The sequence below is a fragment of the Lactuca saligna genome, chromosome 5 (genome assembly GCF_052625555.1).
Source record: "Lactuca saligna cultivar CGN05327 chromosome 5, ASM5262555v1, whole genome shotgun sequence".
In the NCBI taxonomy this organism is placed as follows: domain Eukaryota; kingdom Viridiplantae; phylum Streptophyta; class Magnoliopsida; order Asterales; family Asteraceae; genus Lactuca; species Lactuca saligna.
In genome coordinates, this window is record NC_136421.1 from 146,822,693 (window position 1) to 146,844,237 (window position 21,545).

General features: G+C 38.1%; 1 protein-coding gene across 4 annotated transcripts; it reads left to right on the forward strand.

Annotated features, from left to right (window-relative positions):
* The first annotated feature begins 14,643 nt into the window (after window positions 1-14,643).
* LOC144997757 (glucosidase 2 subunit beta-like) lies at window positions 14,644-18,586 on the forward strand. 4 transcript variants are annotated; one of them, XR_013659929.1, is made up of 10 exons: window positions 14,644-15,178; window positions 15,266-15,345; window positions 15,749-15,807; window positions 15,934-16,425; window positions 16,516-16,577; window positions 16,661-16,712; window positions 16,808-16,853; window positions 16,937-17,144; window positions 18,253-18,323; window positions 18,406-18,586. XR_013659929.1 is itself a non-coding variant. In XM_078957626.1 (8 exons), the coding sequence occupies exons 4-8, from the start codon at window positions 16,396-16,398 to the stop codon at window positions 17,041-17,043; spliced, it is 297 nt and encodes a 98-aa protein (XP_078813752.1). In that variant the 5' UTR covers window positions 14,644-15,178; window positions 15,266-15,345; window positions 15,749-15,807; window positions 15,934-16,395; the 3' UTR covers window positions 17,044-18,586. The 4 variants fall into 4 exon arrangements, 1 of the variants encoding a protein (XP_078813752.1); XR_013659927.1 differs by having other exon boundaries at window positions 16,937-18,323; XR_013659928.1 differs by having other exon boundaries at window positions 18,253-18,586.
* The last annotated feature ends 2,959 nt before the right edge of the window (window positions 18,587-21,545 follow it).

A 21,545-nucleotide genomic window follows, 5' to 3' on the forward strand; every position in this document is an offset into this window, starting at 1 on the left:
AAGCCTCCTCAAGTCCTCTCTCTTGCTTCAGATGCTCACACACTCCCAAGGTATCTTCAATCGGCCAAAAGACGCGACATGACGGCCATAAGATCGTTATATACGATTCAGAAATGAAACGGCTAGGGTTCAGCTGAATCAGCGTCGACTCACCGAGTCCCTATTTGGACTCGTCGAGTCCAGTCACGTATCTGCGACTGCGACCAGACCATGGCCCTACTCGGCGAGTCATGCACCTACTCGCCGAGTCCCCTCTTAAATGTGCCCAAAAATAATTTAAAGAAATACCTGAAATTCCGGGCTGTTACATGTTGAGGCTCGGAGCAAAGGATTGGTGGAGATTGTCCATGGGGTCGTACTCGGATGCGCAGAGGGCTGCGATTTCATGGGATCGGTTCAGGGAGATGTTCAGCACTCGTTATGTTCCGCAGGTTGAGAGGGAGAGGTTGGCCCAGGAGTTCTTGGAGCTAAAACAGGATTCGGAATCGGTGACGGAAATCACCAGAATGTTTACTGAGAGGGCGATGTTTTGCCCTGAGTTCGCTTCGGAACAGGCTCAGATGTCCCGGTATCTGAGTATGCTTAAGAGAGACATCAGACAGTTTGTGTCTGCGCAGAGGTGCGAGACTTTGCTGGAGTTGCAGGAGGCCGCCAGGCGGCGTGAGTTAGAGATTGAGTTACAGATGCGTGAACTGAGGCAAGCTCCGGTTCAGTCGCAGCCGGCGACGAAACGGTCTAAGACCGTTGATTCCAGGATGGGAGATCAGGGTAGCCACGTCTGTGGAAAGTGTGGAAGGGGCCACACCGGGGTTTGTCGGTCCGGTGGAGCATGCCGCAAGTGCGGAAAGGAGGGACACTATGCGAGGGATTGTCGGCAGTCAGTGCCGGTTCGGGATTTGAGGATATGCTATCATTGTCATCAGGTTGGACATTTGAAGGTCAACTGTCCACGGCTTGCTACAGGGCCGGTGCAGGCTCCAGCACCGGCTACGTTGAGGATCACAGGTGGAGATCAGGGTGGAGCTGAGCCCCCAAGGGCTTAGGGTCGTGTTTTTCAGCTTGCTGCTGCGGGTATGCTTCTTTCTGATGTTTGATTATTTATGATTGTTGTGGAGTATTGTCATCTGTTGGTTTTGTTGAATTGCGTTTCGGGTTTTCGTGTGGTATCCGTTGTTCCTTGAGGGTTTGGCGAGTTGTGATCGAGATTTCGTTTTAGTATCTTTTGTTCCCTGAAGGATCGTTATGGTTATGGATTTGTACTTCGAGCTATCGTTGATTATCTTTGTGAGGATTGGTGGCGGATGCGGCGTTGGTTTGAAGGCCAGTTAGATTCTATAGTCTGAGGAATTGATAGTTGAAGATTGGGTTCCTTTCGAGCAGGTTGTGCAGCATGGGAACATGATTGTATGAAAGTTGTTGGTGCTGGTGAAAAGCATTTCTGAGTGCATGTGTCGATTCCTGCAAGGTTGCTTGGGGAGATCGGTGATGGCGACCGGTGACTATCTGTCAGTGTCTTAAGTGGGGGAGAATTGGAAATTCTCCGGATGATCGTTGGGCCTGAGAGGTTGTTTAGCTGCTTGGGAAATTCAGCGGTATTTCTATTAGTCGAGAGCAGGCTCGTATGAGGGAGTAACAGGCGTGCGGGGCGGAATACAGACCTAGAGCAGTTGATTGAGGAAGGCATGGGAGCAGGCCGGGATCGAGCATGTATGATGGAGATAGAGTTCGGAATCCCTAGAGGGCTAGAACGGTATGCACGGGAGGATTTCCCGAAGGGATGGTTCGGAGTGATGAATGCTAGTTGAGCGGTCCGGATAGACTGTAAGCCGGTAGGCGTACCAATCAGACCGAAGGCTCGGAGGACGGTCCAGTCAGATTGGCTGAAGGTTCTGAGAGTGGTCCAGATTGGCTGAAGGCCTGGGGAGGCGGTCCAGTCATGCTGAAGACTCTGCGAGTATTGTTGGATCGGATTGAGGTTATGGGTTGCGTATGTTGCAGTGTGATTACATTGGGAGGTCTGGCCCCGGGTAGCAATCTTGAGCAGTGAAGGTAGTGCATGGGCTTGAGAGTCCCTGTGATGAGAGTCAGAGTAGTGGTGATGCATGGATGTTGAGTACGTTTTAAAGATGTAATGTAGCGTGGGATGAGCACCATGGTGCCTGTCATGGTGACTGGGCAGACAAGCGGTTCCTTGGTAAGGAAAGAGGGAGGAATGAAATCCCAAAAGGGAGTGTGAATTCACGGAAGTGAGAGAGGCAGTGTAGAGTTATGATTGGATTGGTCCGTCGATGGTCCTTGAGTAGTGTGTTGCGTCGGTGGAATAAAAGCTCATTCGACTTGATATGTTGCTTTGGGCGCGGAGGGAATACCGCGATGTAGAGCCAGGGAGAGGGATTCGGAAGGGATACAGAGAAAGAGTCTTGGAATCTCAGTGTGGTTCTGATCATGGTCTTGGCTACGTTTTAGCGGTTCATCCTGGAAGGATGTTCGAGGATATCGTCAGTGTATCAGTTTTTCCAAACCTGAGGGTGCTAGAGCTAGATCAGCATCTGTGTGTGATTGCGAGAGGAGAACTTGGGGGAGTTGCTCCGAAATGGAAGAATGGGTCTTTCAGTAGTCATGGGAGGATAGAGTGGAATTCGGATCGGGGATCCGATGGTTCGAGGCATTATAGCCACATGAGTCAAGTGAAGGACGAGAATTGGAGCAGTAAAGCATCATGGGTAATTCTCGGTTGATGAGTGTGGTTATCAGAGGGATTCAGCTGGTGCCCGGTTTGAGTAGGTGATGGGGATACCGTAGGGGAAGAGAAGTGAGCTTCTGGTTCTATGGTTGTACCATGAGGGACTTGGTTCGGTCAAGGTGAAGTGGTGCGTCGTGGGAAGTAATTTGAAGATGAGATGCCGAAGGCTTCGAGGACGAAGCCCAATTTAAGTGGGGGAGAATTGTAACATCCCGGAATCACAAGAGTAGAGTTGAAGGGCTGAAAGTGTAAGTTTTAGAGGATGACTCGGCGAGTCCATGGATGACTCGGCGAGTCAGGTCGCGGTCATGGTCGCGTGTCAAGTGGCCTACTCGGCGAGTCCCTAGATGGACTCGGCGAGTAGGTGCTGTATGGAGAAAACCCTAATTTTCGGGGTTGAGCCCTATATAAAGAGTGTTATACTCCTCCACAGCCTCCCTTATTTCCCCCTTGAGTTCCAGAAACCCTATATTCGTGGAGAGATCATTTGTGGAGCAAATTAGAGCTTGGAGGGGTGTTGCTTGAAGAGATCTTGAAGGAGAAGTGGCTTGGATCAAAGGGCTTTGCTTGGATTCGAGTTTGGCTGCTGTTGAGGCATCTTTTGGAGGTAATATCTTCGTCCTTAGGCTGTGCATTCCTAGTTTCATCATTTTGGGGTTTGTGGGGAGTATATCTTGCAATGTTTTGGAGTTTGGAGGTTAGATCTGAGGTTGCTACCTCAGATCTGGAATATTGAGGGCCTAGAGTGCATTAAAGTTCCTGTGTTTGTGTGCTTAGTGAAGTCACCATGTCCCAAACCTTGGTTTTAAGGTGAAAATGGCTTAGATCTCGTTAGGTTCACGTAAAGTTTGCCACTTTACGTGATGGATGGATTGTAGGAGGTTGGATCTATGTTTTGGATCAATTGCATGGCCTGAGAAGCTTCTGTATGGATTCAGATAGGTGGTACTCGACGAGTCACATGGGTGGACTCGACGAGTTGCTTGAAGATGGCCTGGGACTCGACGAGTTGGAAGAACAACTCGGCGAGTAGGTTGAAGATGGCCTTGGACTCGACGAGTTCATTTGGACTCGGCGAGTCTTGTCGAGGAAGTCCCAATATTTCTGGTCGAGTCGATGAATCGGCGAGTCAAGGGATGACTCGGTGAGTTGGGTGCGAGTGGACTTAGAGTTGTTGGACTCGACGAGTCTTGGGGTGACTCGGCGAGTTGGGTCGCTAATTGAGGGAAGTTCTGAACATGAGGACTCGGCGAGTCATCAGGATGACTCGGCGAGTAGGGTCAGTCAGGGGTTGACTTTGACTCGTCCAAGGTTGACCAGTTGTCTTCCAGGGGTATTTTGGTAATTAAGGGTAATTATTGAGTTGTATGTTTTGATGTTTAGTAGAGGAGTTCGCGCCAGAGTTCGGAGCAGCGGGATCTTATCTTTTCAGCCGGCAGTTTCGAGGTGAGTTATCCTCACTATATCAACGGGGTCTAAGGCACCAAGGCCGGCCCTTTATTGTATTGAGATTCGGTTATGGTTATTATGTTATTGTTTGATGTGTCTGCATCCTGGTAGCTAGGGTGGTTCATGCTAGGAGGCCTTGTTAAGGTCAGTTTTCCCGATATACAGAGTGATGCTATGCTAGTGACCGGTTAGGTCGGTAATCCGGTTAGGGTAATGATATGCTATGTGATCTGCTTGTTCGGTTTGTTGACTATGACTGTTATATGAATGTATGTTTTGTGCACATGGTTGTTTGGACTGGAGATGGGTTGAGGCGGGTCCTGCTTTGTGCTGTAGGCTAAGATACCCAGGGCGGACCGGTTGTTCTGAAGGCCCAGCGAGCGGTCCGGATAGGTTGTAGGCCCCACGAGGGCGGACCAGACGTGCCGAGGCTCGGAGAGTGGACCAGGCCGACTGAAGGCCCGATGCGGGCGGACCAGTCACACTGTAGACTCAGAGAGTGGACCAGGTGGGTTGAAGGCCCGATGCGGGCGGACCAACCCCACTGTAGACTCGAAGGACATGACTAGACCCGGAGGATGGATCCGTTGGACTGAAGGCCCGATACGGCGGACCAATCACACGGTAGACCCGATATGCATGGTTGTTCTATGTTTTGTTATGTTATGTATGTTTTATATGTTTTGGACCGGAAGGTCATAGCCTGGAAGGGCGTATACGTGGTTGGTATTTTGGGGGTATCTCACTAAGCTTTCGGGCTTACAGTTGTGGTTTAATGTTTTTCAGGTTCTTCAGGAGACTGTGGCAAGGCGAAGGCGCGATCGTACCGCTCCTCATGATTTTGTAGCAATGTGATTCTGGGAATACTCTAATGACTTGTATTGAAAACCTTTTTGTAAACATTTTAATGAAAATCAGGTTGTTTTGAAAAATTTAAATTGGTTGTATTTTTCGGATGTTACAGCGATTATACTCTAAAACTTTCGTTTAGACTCCATTGTCTAATTTTGACTTTATTTTAAAGTTATATTTTTAACAGGGCGGGATAAGATAATTCCGTTAAAAATTCATAACTTCTAATATAATGTCCGTTTTCATATGTCTTTTTACCATTGTGCTACTACTAACGAGATATTTGATTCTTGTTTAGGTTGTATTGGCTAAAAATCACCTGATCTTTATTTCAAGCTTTTAGTTATCTACTTCTATTTCGAAACTTAGAAAAATCATAATTTCATCATACAAAGTCAGATTTGGACGTTCTTTTTATGGAAATTTTCGGTTTAACAAATACTACGGCTTTCATTTAGATCATAAAGGGCTAAAAAGTAGTTTATCGAAAACTCACTTTTTACGTTATACCGTGTTGTGTCGGTTCTCTCACGAAACTTCAATAATCATAACTTCATCGTTATAACTCGGATTTCGATGAGATTTTTGCCTAAATGTTTCTAACAAGATTCTTGACAAATTTCAATAATATAATTTTACTTATTTTCAATTTTATATTTTCGTTAATTTTATTATATTTGACTTTGGATTGGAATCTAATAAGACTTCCAATATTTTTCGAGTGATTCTAAACATAGTTTTACTTCAATTCTAGTAAAAACTATCTGTTAGAACTCAATGCTCAAAAGCACATAATATTTCATAATATTATTCATTTTTAAAAGTTACAAATCATGATAACCGAACGTGTATGTTACTAATACCTCCTCTTTTTGAGAATTTCGTCCACTAAATTACAATGATTTAAACAAATGGGGATTTTTCCTATTTTCTCATTCTTATTTTTCCCAAGTATAATTTGGGCCTCGTTGGTGTTTCCTCTTGACAAGCACCAACTCCACTTCTTTATTACACAATTCAGTCGTTTACGATCTCTTCAGGCTCTTCTACACATCTTAATTCCTTACCCAGTTTCACCTCAGATAACGAGACCGTTTCATCATATATGCTAAAACATTTGCACATATAAGTCACATGAAACACATCATGAATACATGCCAAATCTTCTGGTAATTCTAAGTGGTATGCTTGTTTACCAATCCTATGGATGATTTTGAAAGGACCAATAAATCTAGGACTTAGTTTTCCTTTCTTCCCAAATTGCATAATGCATTTCCATGGGGTTATCTTCAGCATTACAAAATCACCCACCTGGAATTCTATGGGTCGTTTCCTCTTTTTTGCATAGGACTTTTGTCAATCCTAGGCCACTTTCATTCTTTCTCGTACAATTTGAATCTTGTCAGTGATGTATTAAATCATTTCAGGGCCTCCAAGGATTTTCTGTCCTACTTCATGCCAACATAATGGAGTACGACATCTACGTCCATATAGTGCTTCATATGGTGGCATTTTGATTGAAGTGTGGTAACAATTATTATGTGAAAATTCGATGAGAGGTAAGTACTTATCCTAGTTACCACCAAACTCCAAGATGCATGCACGAAGCATATCTTCTACTGTTTGGATTGTTCTCTCCGTCTGACCGTCTGTGTGGGGATGATAAGCTGTAATGAGAGTAACACAAGATCCCAATTCACGTTGCATACTCGCCCAAAAATGAGTAGTGAAGTGAGTATCATGATCGGAAATACTCTTTAGTGGAACACCATCTCTTGCAACAATTTCATCCAAGTACACTTGTGCGTATTTCTCAATTAGAGCCGTTTCACGCATTGCAAGAAAATGGGCGCTTTTAGTTAGGCGGTCGAAAATTACCCAAATGCTATCATGCTATGTAGCAGTCTTTGGCAATTTGTTTATAAAATCCATGGATAGCTCTTCCTACTTCAACATGGGAACACTAAGGGTTTCTGGAATTTCGTAAGGCTTTTGGTGTCCTGCTTTGACTTGTAAGCATACTAAACATTCATGTACGTATCTTCCAATATCTTTCTTTAACCCAAGCCACCAATAATCAACTCTTACATCATTGTATATTTTACTTGTACCAGGATGTATTGATAGCTTATGAGCTTCATCTAAAATCTTCTGTCTTAATCCACCAATCTTTGGAATCCATTGTCGATTCTTGAATACTTTCATTCCACGTGGATCATCAAGTAAAGCGTCAGTATAATGCACCATCTCTTCCTTCTTCACATTTTCTGGTTTTAGGTCCTCTACTTGCCTTTTCTCTAGTTCATCTAGAATAGTGAACTTTACTGTAGTGTGAGTAATAGCATAACACACCCTATTATGATAAACCTTTCTGCTAAGTGCATCGGTAACTAAAGTGGCCTTTCCAGGATGATACAAGATTTCACAATGATAGTCTTTGATCAGCTCCACGGCTCATTGTTGTCTCATATTCAAAGTTTGCTGACTGAATATGTACTTGAGACTTTTGTGGTCGGTAAACAATTGGCATTTTGTATCAAAAAGATAATGTCTCCAATGTTTTAGGGCAAATACCACTGCAGTGAGTTTGAGGTCATGGGTGGGATAATTTTTTTCATAATCTTTCAGTTGTCTTGAGGCATAGGCTATCACTTTACCACGTTGCATTAACACATACCTGACTCCCAATCTTGAAGCGTCACTATACAGAGAAAAATCATTATCACCTTTTGGAAGTGATAAGATAGTATCATGAGTCAAAAGATCTTTTAGAGTTAAGAAAGCTTTTTCTTGGGCTTTACTCCATTCGAACTTTACTAAGCTTTTTTCTTGGGCTTCACTCCATTCGAACTTTACTTCCTTTCGTGTAAGACTTGTGAGAGGTACGACTATATGCGAAAAATCTTTAATGAATCTCTTGTAATATCCCGTGAGACACAAGAAACTACGAATTTCAGATGCATTACGGGGCGCATCCCAATTTTGAATGGCTTCAATTTTGATAGGATCCACTGATATATCGTCTCAAGAAATCACATGGCCGAGAAATTGAATTTGGAGAAGCCAAAATTCACATTTTGAGAATGTAGCATGTAACTTCTCCTTTCGAAGAAGTTCTAATACTTCACGACTATGAAGGCCATGATTAGCTCCACACTTGGAATAGATTAGAATATCATCAATGAATACGATGACAGATTTATCGAGCATCGGAGGACATACGTGATTCATCATATCCATGAATACAACAGGAGCATTTGTCAGACCGAACAACATGACAAGGAATTCATAATACCTATATCAAGCACGAAAAGCAGTATTCGGTACATCCTGCTCATTTACTTTAAGTTGATCATATCTACATCTCAAATCAATCTTCGAGAAATAGTTAACACCCTGAAGTTGATCAAACAAATCGTAAATGCGAGGTAATGCGTACTTGTTCTTGATAGTTACCTTATTTAGCTTACAGTAATCAATACACATTCTCACCGAACCGTCTTTCTTCTTGACAAACAACACTGGAGCACCCCAAGGAGAGATACGCGGTCAAATAAAGCCTTTGTGAAGTAATTACTGCAGTTGGATCATCATTTCCTTCATCTCAACTGGCGCAAGATGATAAGGAGTCTTTGCAATCGGAGTAGCACCAGACACAAGATCAATTCAAAATTCTACTTGCCTATCTGGAGGAATTCCAGGAAAATCTTCGGGGAAAAAATCAGGATATTCATTAACAACGGGAACATCATTTACCGTTTTCTTCTCCTCTTTTGAGATATTAGTTGTATAGTCCGAATATATAGAAACCACTTCGATATGAATTTATGAGATTTTAGGAAAGAGACTATTTTTAAAATTCTTTGTTCATCGTACACATAAATAGGACTCTCCCCTTCAATGGGAATACGTACTATCTTTTCATAGCAGAAGAGTTCTGCATGGTTCTTTGACAACCAATCCATGCCGAGAATAATATCAAAGTTGGGCAGGGAGATAGGAATCAGGTTAGCAATAAAATTATAGCCTTCAATTTCTATGAAACAATCTGTATAGATTTTATCAGCAAGTAATGATATACTTCCCACAGTATCTACGTGAAATGGTTGTGCGAGTGCATAGCAACCAATTTGAAAGGAATGCGCAAATTCATGAGACACAAAAGAATCTGAGGCACCAAAATCAAAAAAGATGTGAGCAGGTCTAGAGTTGATAAGAAATGTACCCGTCACAACATTCAGGTCCTCGCGTGCCTCTTCTGTGGTAATCTGGAATGCACGACCCTTAGCTTTTGGAACCTCCTCCTTTTTAGTTGGAGTATTCTTTGGTTATTGAACAGGAGCTTGAGTTTTTGCCGGTTGTTGAACAGAATCTTGAATTCCCGCCATTTGACTAGTAAGAGTAGGGAAGAAACGCTTCGTATGGCCAACAACACCACAAGCAAAGCACGTAACATCCTTCATTGGGAAAATGGGCTTCTTGTTGCCTATTTCTCTAGATCCAAAACAGACCACTAATCCATTTTCTATTCTGCATTCTCCCGGATGATTCTTTCCACAATTTCAACTGTAGTGAAAAAGATTATGACCTGCCGCGAACACGAGAGGTATTATGAGATTGCACTTGTTTACTGGGATTAGTTCGAATGGATTGAGCTGGTGGAATAGAGGAAACAGGAACAGTTTGATCGATACATGGATGCTTTGGAAAAGAAATAGTGGCACCACGTATCCCCAAGTCATGCTCGTGTTTTCGTGCATACTTAACCGCTTTATCAAATGATAGAACATCCCAATTGCTCACAAAATTGTGGATTTCATATCTTAATCCTTCCAAGAATAACTGAATTTTGTCCTCTTCAGTTGAAAGATACTTTGTAGCAAATCGTTCTTTCTGATTAAATTGAGTTTCATACTCATTCACAGTCGTTCCTCCCTGTTTAAGCTCAAGGAATTCTTTCTCCAATCTCTTCCTCATGTCTAGAGGACAATACTTCCCTAGCAAACGAGTTTTGACCATTTCCCAAGATAAATTATCCTGTTCATACCGATTAAGAGCTTCATAGGTTGCCTCCCACCAGACCAAGGCGTCTCCGATGAGCATTGTACAATCATAATTAGCCTTGTCTTCATTATCCACATGAGCGATAGAAAATACTTTCTCTGTGTTTTGAATTCAAGTTAGAAAAACTATGGGATTAAGGACATCAGAAAACTCTGTAGCACCACTACTCCTGAAAGTTTTGAATGAGGCACGTTTCGCCTCCCTTTTAGAAGATTCTCTAGTGACTTTCTATTTGCCTTTATCACTAATCTTTTTGTGTTCTTCGAAAGTCTGTCAAATAACCCAGTAAGTTTATCCATAAGTCGCTCCTCACAAGGGGATACCTGTTCAGCCATTGCTCTGCAATATACAGTAACATTGTATTTTAGAATATTAGGGTTTATCATTACCTAATACTTTTACTTAAATATTTCCTATGGTTTGTATCCATATATTTACAATGAATCCATTCATATATTGAACATCTAACGGTTAAAGTCTAAATAACAATTCGTGGTATATAGTTCACTTAAAGTACCGCTCTGATACCATGATTGAAAGACCGTAACTTTCATACTAAAGATATTATTATCACACCTAGTTACTCCAAAACATGCTACATGCATATTCATAAAACAATATTTTACATTGATAGTTTAATTACATAGACTAGATGCAAACCGACTATTAAGATTTTTATAAAATTACATATATATATATATATATATATATATATATATGTGTGTGTGTGTGTATGTATATCTTACATAACTTCCCAGGAAATTTAACACTAAAATACAAAAGCTATAATATTATATATTCTACATCTTCTACCAGTACACGACTATACCAGAGGCTTATCAACTGCAATAGTTTAAACATTAAGAGGGATAAGCGGGTGACTCTTAGTGAGTTCAATAACAGTTACAATATATCGTTATGCCATATACATTTCAATATGGCAGAAGCAAAGAGGGACAAAGAACAACGAAGGTATGTGTGTGTCATATGACAGACTTTCCTTATCAATCGATGATTTGATACGAACATATACAATCAATGAGACATAACAATTACAATACTTGATATACATCAACAAAGCTTCAACCCAAGTGGTGAAGAAAATACAATTTAAGAATACCATTTTGCTACAATACACAGGCTTTCAGCCCTATCTTAGCATTCTACCATTGCCAAAGTGTTGCTTATGTCATACACTTCATGGTCAAAGGCTACATACCAGTACCCAAGTGATGCTTACTCGGGCAGAATTTCGACTAATAAGATGATTTTCTCTGGAACTTCGAAGCGTCGGGACTTGCTTTCGGTGTTGGGGATGATATCGAGACTTCAGGGGGTTAAAAGTAGGTAGAGAAGAAGTAGAGAGAGAGAGAGAGAGAGAATAGATTTTGTAAACAAAAACCCAGAGGTTTTGCTCACTATTTATAGGGGCTGAAACTCGAATTACGCTGGGCGTAATCTTCAAGTACGCGGTACTGCCCTGATAACCTCTTCGTTGGGCATGCACTCTATTACTCGGAGCATAATGAGTTACGGCTTAGTATGCTAGGCGTAGCGTGACATTAGACGTGTCGAGTCAATATGATACGGTTCGTATGTGAGGGTTTTGGTGACGTGGCCAATCTTGGACTGTGAACACGAGTATGCTGGGCGTACTCCGAATTTCCAAACTTCAAAAATTCATGACTTTTACATACGAGCTCCGTTTTTTATGTTCTTTATATCCACGCGTAGGTGAGATTATACTCTGCAACTTTCGTTTAGACTCCATTGGTTAATTTTGACTTTATTATTAAAGTTATATTTTTAACAGGCCGGGACAGGATACGTCCATTAACAATTCACAACTTCTTCATCTAACGTTCGTTTTCGTCTGTCTTTTTACCACTGTGCTACTATTAATGAGATCTTCGATTCTCGTTTAGGTTATATCCGCAAAAAATCACTCGATCTTTATTTTGAGTTTTTAGCTATCTACTGCTATTCAATAACTTAGAAAAATTATAACTTGCTCATATGAAGTCAGATTTGGACGTTCTTTTTATGAAAATTCTTGGTTTAATGAATACTACGACTTTAATTTAGATCATAAACGCTAAAAAGTACTTTATCGAAAACTCACTTTTTACGTTATACGGTGTCGTGATGGTTCTGTCGCGAAACTTCAATAAGTCATAACTTCTTCGTTATAACTCAGATTTCGATGAGTTTTTTTGCCTAAATGTTTCTAACGAGATTCTTTAAAACATTCAATATTATAATTTTACTTATTTTCAATTTTATATTTCATTAATTTCAATATTTTACTTTTGATTGGAATCTCATAAGACTTCCAATATTTTTCAAGTGATTCTAAACATAGTTTTACTTTAATTCTAGTAAAAACTATCAGTTAGAACTCAATGCTCAAACATAATATTTCATAATATTGTTAATTTTGCAAAAGCTGTTGAAAACATAGAGAATACTGTTTTTGAAACGACCGAAAAAGTGTAAAAACTATTTGCTAATGTTACTCAATTTATGGAGGATTTTCGGAGTTCTTCTAATAAGAACATTGCAGCTACGAACAAGGTGATTACAAGTCTTGGCGCCACTCTCAAATGGAGAAAGAAGCTTTATCTAAGGTTCGTTTTGAACTTTAGGTGGATAATAAGGAGATGAATGCCTCCATCATTTCCAAAATTGAGAAGTTAAAGGAAGATGTTGCTACCGAGAACAAGATCACGGATAAACTTGTTGTGAAGACCGAAAAGGTGAAGGTTCTTTCAGTATAACTTGCAAATGACAACCAAGAGCTGGATTCTTTAAAGTTTGAAATGGCTGTTATCAACAGTTGTGTCGCAGATGTCAACCTTTTCTTGCAAAATCTCATAGAGACTCATGACTCATTGCTTACAGTCTCGGTTCGAAAACATCTAGTTGAAAAATTAAAACCAATATTCTCCATGCTTAATTGTATGGTGGGTGTTTCAGAATCTGATGCTCTTCAAAAACAAGGGGAGAAGCTAAGAAGCCATCTGATGAAGAACCCAAAAGCACAGCTGGTGACTCTAGTGAGTTCGAACACAAACCACAGTCGAAACCAAAATATTAGAAGGGTAATGAAGCTTTTGGATCTAAAGGAAAATTGATTTTATGATGATGATGAGGAAGAAGAAGATTTATCAAAAGAGGCTAAGCTCAAAAGAAAGAAATGTGACAATGAGCTTGATGAAGTTCAGCGTGTTGCAAAGGAAGCTGAAACAGATGAAAAAGAGGAGCATGATGCACAGGTCACATTTAAAACTTAGAAGGCCCTCTTCCCTCCATGGTCTATGGAGCAGATTCTGAATGAGGCAATTGACAATCCAAATGTGTACTGGTAGGAGCCGATTGTCTCTTTTGACATAGATAACTCTTCAAAATATCAGCTTGATTTTCCGATCACTCCGAAGGCGTTCATGTTTCGTTGTTTTGAGATGATCGAGAAAGCTCTTGATTTTGATAACGATGTCAATTACTCGCTTTTCTCATTTTATCTTAAGCATGGAAAGCCCCAATATCAAACATGGAGTTCGAAGAAAATTGTTGTTGTGAAGGTCTTTACACTAGTTGAAACCGGAAGCTTTATCAACGTTCGATTAATAGCAGTCAGAGGAGTTGGGATTTCAGTCTTTGAGTTCACTCTCGCAGACTTGCCATGCCTAAATCCTTATGATTGGATTTCCTTGTTCACTCTTTTCTCAAAATATGAACAGAATTTCGAACCAGTAGTGGCATATTTGAAAAGGATGTTAGTCTCTTACATTCAAGAAGTTGAAAAAATGGATGTGGAGAATGTTGCAGTACTACGAAAGAAACCCACTGTGCAACCAAAAGAGGCTCTGAATGGTATCAAAAAAATGAAACTGGGAAGAATCCAAAAGGATAACTGGAGTGTGGCGTTTCAACAGCGAGAAGGCGAGAAATTTCATAAGTACTTGTTCTCCTTACCAAACAAGCATCTGTATTCCACATTTGTCTGAACTTTGTTTTGTGGATAACAAACAAATGGAAAATGAATGATGTTTTAGGTAAAAAGTTCTTCGCAAGATATGATCAAGTGGTATATCTTGGTTCGCAACACTTTGCTTGGATTAATGTCAAAGTTGTTCAAAGTTTAGAAACGTCAGTAGCGCTGAAGAATCTATCTTTCTTTAATCGACACAAAGGGGGAGATTTTTGGGATAAATAATCCATAATGTAATGGGTTTGGCCTGTCCACCTGATAGAGGATGCACATTTGTTTGTGCCCTAAAAAATAATGTCAGTTTTGCAAAATTTGAAAGATAGAGAACACATATTTGTGCGTACCCTAAAATTAGTGTCAGAAAAGAAAAAAAAAGGGAAACGTGGAGGGTGCCTTTCATAAAATGTGCATCGTCTAAATGTGTCGCTTTATAACATTTTAATGAATCACACGTTTTTAAGGCGGGATTTCACCCGCCTATTGAATCCCAAGAATTAAACCCCCCGCCTCTTCCAATTAGCGAGAAAAACCCTAGGTCTTCGTCTTTATACCAGAATTGTTGTTGCTTTAATGATTAAATGCCTCGCGACGACGATGATAACGATCATTGTCTCGGTTGAGTCACCCACACCTCCATTTTCATGCGACCCTTCAGCACGAACATCGTTATATCGCTTCTATAACATCAAATTACTGATTCCCAACCCCGCCTTACCCAAAAATCATACCTCAGAAAATCTATCATAGAGCCGACGATTGAAGATCTACGGCTCCTCAGACTCACAATGCTGGTGATTTTAAGGTTTTTTTTCCCCGATATCAAGGAACAACTAGGGCTTTTATGCTCCCGACCTCACAAGGGTGGACCCAAGAACTAGGGCTATCAGCGTCTTTAGGAAGAAAAAGGATATCCGATCTTCCTCCTTCCCATTTGACTAATTATTTGTCAGCTCTTGTTGAATACATGTCTCCCAAATAAAGAAGATGACAACCTCGAGGTGAAGCAATATTGAATTAAGGAAACATCTGTTTCACAGTTCATTCAGCGTCTCCTTTCAAACCCACAGAACACGAATCCGGTTTTTGGCTTCTTCTTTTTTCATTATCTTTAGATTTATTTGTTTGTTAGAGTTTACTTTGCTAACATGCCAGGTACAATTTCACAGATACTCAATCCCCAATATAGAGAGATAACGCAAAACCCTGTCTTCACTAGTAAAAGCCAACTGACTTCACCAGAGACTATGTAGGTCATTAGCTAATTCTCTATGTGTATAACATCTATCTCCATGATGAACACACATTAGTCCGAATAAGGAAACATCTCATGTATTAAAACGCATAATCTTAAGATGATAACCGAATAATCTTTTATGAAATCGTTAACCAAACCCCTTTTCACATACAACATTTACACTCATTTGTTATGTAGATTCAGGGCATGCATTATCCCTTAAGTTTGTGTTTTTAGTGTGTATCTTTGGTCATACTCAAAAAATTGCAATCATGTAGAAATCCTAAATTCACCATTTTAAATAACTTTCTCATTTAGGACAGATAAAGGGATGAATAAGAAGATAAATACTTATGTCTTCACTTATAATATTTCATGTTGTATTATTTTCATTCTTTTCTTGATGATGTTGCAGGAAATGTTGGCATTACATCAATCTCTTTCCTACCTACTTGGTGAGGAACCAATCACCAGGTAAATCAGATCAAACTTTTGTTGCTCAAAAACATCTTGAAGCCAGATTGTTACATAATTAAATGAATTCTTTTTACAGAGAATTATAGTTTGTGTTGAATATAAAGTTTAGATTTTTGCATACAGATGGGATGCAGGTCAAATAAGTGGAGGCTCGGGTACTTCTTTTTCCAATAATGTCATCAGTAAACCAAGTATTGAGTGCTTCATGTTGATAAGTGCAACATTAATTTTGCTTTGAAAACCTTAGACTGACTTTGGTTTATATAAATAATATAATATCAAATTAAGGAAAGTAGTGGCGCTAAAAAAATGTATGAAAAAATGTTGAAAGAAGGGGCATTCCCAGGTAAAATTTTAACATGTTTGTTGGTGGTGGAGTCATTGTAACCTTACATACACCAAGTAGTGATTTTCGAATCACATATACTGAGTTCAGATTTTGAACCAGTTGATCAGCCATCTATTATCGACAGCAAGCAGTTCAATTTCCATTATCTCAAAATCACTCCAGTCTCTGTTCACCCAACTGGTTCATCAGGCTCACCATGAGTCATACAGAGTCATGCTCTTCTCAAATAGTGACAAATGCTGGAATGGGCCTTAAGAAGCTTAATTGTACCTATCTTAATATTTTAATCTTTACATTAATTAAAAAATTACATAATTTCCCCTTTGAACATATGATATTTACTCAACATTTTACAGGTGAGATTAAGATGTGGATCAAAAGTTGAAGTTGTTGATATAGATGAACCTATCCGTTGCGAGTAAGCCCCCCCCCCCCCCCACCCAACAAAAGATAATTTATTTTATTTTTATTGTGAATTGTGAATAAAATTTTTAATTGCAGATACTCTACATTATTAACTACTCCAGCCCTTTGTCAAGAAGGAAGACTCAACGTATACATGTTTTCACCATTTTGTTGTTAAAAAGATGAAAATACCCTTCTTATTGTAAAAGAATAAGCTGAGAAAGATTGTATGGAATGTTTCAGGAACTACAAGATAATTTAGAAGCAGTGAAAATGGAACAACCACAAGGTCATGATGAGCTTTAAATATATTTTTTATATTATTTATTATGGAAAAAGAAAAAAAATGACCGATTTGTCCTTTTATTACAGTGAGGTTGAATGATGCAGTTACAAAGGAGTGTGTTGTAGAGATGCAATGTGAATTTAACATAACATGGCTTCATAGAGGGGATGCCATACTTAATGTTAGTGACTAATCAATTGAAGCAAGTACGAACTTATGTTTGTTGCTTGATCAACTAAGGTATCAAGTTGTGAAGCCACTCAACAACATGGTGGTTATTGTGCTAATCAAGAGGTAATTTTTGTCTTCATCAAGAATTTTTCTTCTAGTAAGTTGATTTTGTTTGTTAGTGGAATTTGATTGAGATTTTGTGCATATCATATGCTTGTTGGGGTTATTATAGTTTAGTACAAATTCTATATTATTCATTTCAATGTTATTACAATGATGATCAAGAACTATTTCCATGTCTTTCTCTTTGATACTTTTTAAAATTCACCAACAAATTGCAATTTAGAACAAATTTTGTTGTATTCATTATAATCAGGCTGAAAAATTAATTGAAATGAATTAAATTATAAGACTTTGATAAAGGAGATACAAAGCTAGATACTAAGAGTCGAGGTTTGTGTTTGGTTCCTATTTCATGTATTGCTCAAGTTACATCGGTTATGCTATCTATTAGCATCTTGTTCTTTATTATCAAGAGAAATTTGAGGAAGGCTGCAGCTCAGGAAGTGGTTAACAAAGTGAGGCAGCACAATGGTCTGTTGGTGGATCAGGTGTATTACCCCATATTTTTGTCTCTAGTTTCTGCTTACTGTAAGTTTGTTATATGTTGGATTTATTTTTTCATTTTCTGTTGTGAAGCTGTTGCTATATTGCGAAGTCGTCCTTTTAGTGATGTGAAATGATATGATCCGCTATAGATCTGATCTCAATAGAGGAAATTCTGTACCTTTCTATGGCTCTTAATATCACCTGCTGTTACTTGTTAAACTAAGTTGCTTGCTAGTTATTTGTGAATTTTTGGCCTCATTAAGTTGGCAAGCTGTAGTTGATTGCTACTTAATTATTGTGAATTTTTGGCTGAACTACTTATCATCTTTCAAGAAATAGAGTGTACAGATAAAGATTCCCTCTATACCTCATACACAATGGTTATTTATAATTCTTATTATTTCATTTCTATCTTATTCTTCAAATAAGCGATCAATTCCAATGTAGTCGACTGTTTTTTAGAATCTTTATGATTTGTATTTAGTTTAATCTTCTATCCAGACCAAATTATCCTTGAAAGGTCTTATTAATGATCATCGTTTTTGGTAATACATGATATGGCATCCTGTGAAATTGTTCATAATTGGGCTGTTAATGTTCCTATTTGTTTTCATTTATGCAGGTAACATTCTTGATGAATTAGAGGTGAAGAATACATGGCTTTCTGTGGACCATATGAATCAGATGCTAATGGTAACATGTTTAACACTCGATTCCATATGATCAGATGTTAATGGTAACAAGTTTAACACATGTGTCTTTGTTATACATATAGATTAGGAAGGTAGATCCGACTTTGGACATGGAGGCTGATGAAGGAGACAATTACACACATATTCCAGTAAGAAACAGAGTTGGATGATTATTTGTTAGTTTTATAGGAATGTATAACCCATGTTAGCAATGTATTATTTTTGTTTAACATTTGAATGATTCTTTGTATGACATATTATAATTTGTGCAATTGATTTTATTTTTTGAGTATGAAATTTTATTTTATATTATGCAATGGATTTTATTTTTTGTATATGGTATTTTATTTCTATTATGAGATAGTAAAAGCAAATTTAATTTAAAAATTAATAAATATATAAATATATTTATTTTAAACATTTAAATTTACGATACGCAAAAATTTGTGTCATCTTCGTTTATGAAATGGCCTTTCTTGACAAGGGTTTTAATGATACGCATTGTATGTCATAAATGTGTGCCGTAAATGCACGTCGTCTATAGATGACACGCAAAAGCGTGTCGTCTCTCGTTATGATAGGGCCTTTCTTGACATGCATTTGCACGTTGTCTGAGTGTTTTACGACATGCATTGCACATCGTAAAAGACTATTTTTCTAGTAGTCAGCAAAACTAACCTTGTTTTAAATAACCTCGACACAAAGGATTGATAATAAATAACAAATAAAAATAAACATAATAAAGTCATTCCTCGGCAACGACATCAAAAACTTGATACACACTTTATGTACTAGTTCTTTAGTTGTAAACCAAACTAATCTAGACTAGCTACTACACAATATGCAATGTACCAAATCGAATAATAGTATATTTCAGGTAAGTCAGGTATCGAATACAGGTAACAAAAATGATTAATAGCTAAGATATCAACTAAACTTAACTAAATAAAATAAGAAAATAAATGGTGTTTTTTTTTAATCATTTTGCAAGTCCGGATTAATTAAAACAATTAACAAAATCAAATTGAACTCCAAAAAGAAACAAAAAATGGTTTTGAATAGAAGATTAAACGAGACTTTCATCTAGATGCGATACACTCACTTATATGATTGAGTTCATGCATAGTACAATAGATTAAAGTGTTGTTGCTTAATGATTCCTAGATTGAGTAGAATTACGATCAATAAACTAGTCCTTCAGTCGAGCAAGTTTATTCTTTTAGTGATCAAATGGAAAAACAAACTAGTACACTAGTATTGAGTTTGAATTATGAAAGACTTTAAATTATGATTGATGTAAATGGTTATAAATATCAATTCAATACATGAATGGTCATCACATGTTGACTTTCACATTAATTTACCAACTTTTCTATTTAACCATAGGCTTTTCGTAAAAACACTAGTCCTATAACCTTGTAATCACAAAAACATACGATACAAGTATAATAAGATAGATAGATCATCTAATCTTAATAAAACTTAGCAATAAATAGAAACGAAGATACCATTAACACAAAAGGTTCTTTTTCAAGCTAACATAATGAATAAGTCACTATTAATAATCCAAAATCCAATAAATCAACACATAGCAAGTAAGATCCTCTACTCTAAAAGGAAGTTAGGGTATTTAGCCCTTAACTTCTATAAATAAACAAATAAAAACGAAATTCACTTTGCAAAACATGATGAAAATAAAGCCATTATATGTTTAGAAGTAATGTTTCCTTTAAATCTATTCAAATCAAGCTTTCTATTGAATTTTGGACTCTGAAGCCTCCTAAGGATGTCTCTGGTCTTCGAAAGTTGGCAAAAGCTTCTAGTATAAGTTAGGGTTAAAGGTAGAATCGAAATATTTATATTTTCCAAAATCCGCTTCCCACCCCATGGAAAATAAGCTACACGACGTTGCGATCATTAAAAAACGTGTATTCTCCTAGGTGGTTTCTTTATCACGAATGTTCTCTTCTCCACAGTGTGGCGAACAAATATCCCTGTTGTGGGCATCAGAATCCATGGAATTTTGACTTTAGTTGACTTGATCCAGTTTTTTCTGCTTCCAGCTTCACGTTTTGCTTCATTTCGTTACTGAGCATGTCTTTGCTGCTACAAGGCATATTTTAAACATATTAAACACCTTTTGTCCTAAAATAAGCACATTTTTAGCTAAAAATATTAAGATAATGCATAAAATATATAAATAAGTATGGCAATATAAGATCCCAAAATGCTAAGAAAATTTTCATTTTTACTAAAATAAAAACCATCCATTGCGATCCATAAAAAGTGAAATGAGTATAGAATAGTTTTTCAAAACATCATAGTGAAACATAATATAAAGAGTACAAAATATCTAGTGGATGTAATGCAATCATTTTGGCCCTTCCCTTTGCTACCAGAAATACCTGGAATGTTTAATTATGAAACCAAAAACACAAAGCTCAGTAAGTTCCCCGACATATGTTACACCCCAAAACTAGAACGGCGGAAACGTTCGGGGTGGAGGATGTCATGTACAGTATTATAACAATGCAAAGTAGTAAATAAGCAACAACATCATCCATTACATTAATAGTATAATTTCATACAAGTGTGTTCTTTATTAGTAATAAGACACCAAAAATGAATAATCAACATATAAGACGAGTCATGAACATGCTCCATCTTCTCAAAACCTAGTCATTGGTACTTGTCTATTGTGACCTAAGAATACAAGTTATTTTGAAAGCGTAGATCAACATTTAGGCAGGTGAGTTCATAACTATTTAGTGTCAATGTTTGTATAAGTTTGATGAAAATGTTTGTGAATGTTCAATGTAAATGTTTGTATATGTTTGAAAAACTCCTAGAAAATCCTATATTTTCTACTAATATAAAAATTAGTCTTCTACCAAGACCTGACTGTTTTTTATGTTTGTTTCTCTATAAAAGTGGAAGCTTTTCCCAAATATGACAATCGTTACCAGAATATAGTTTTATATTACCCTTTATGTGAGAAGATCATAATTTGAATATAATGGTAAAAATGTAGGTGTACCGTAGTATTATTTGTATTAACTACTGAAGTAAGAACTACCTTAAAACCAATGGTTTAATTAAGGGAAAATGTGATAAAATTGTTACCATACTAAACCGACTATAACACGACAATGAAGGACGTCAGAAGAAATCACATTTGGCACCTGTAGACTTGCAAGTCCCACTATACCGAACAACAAGGTGT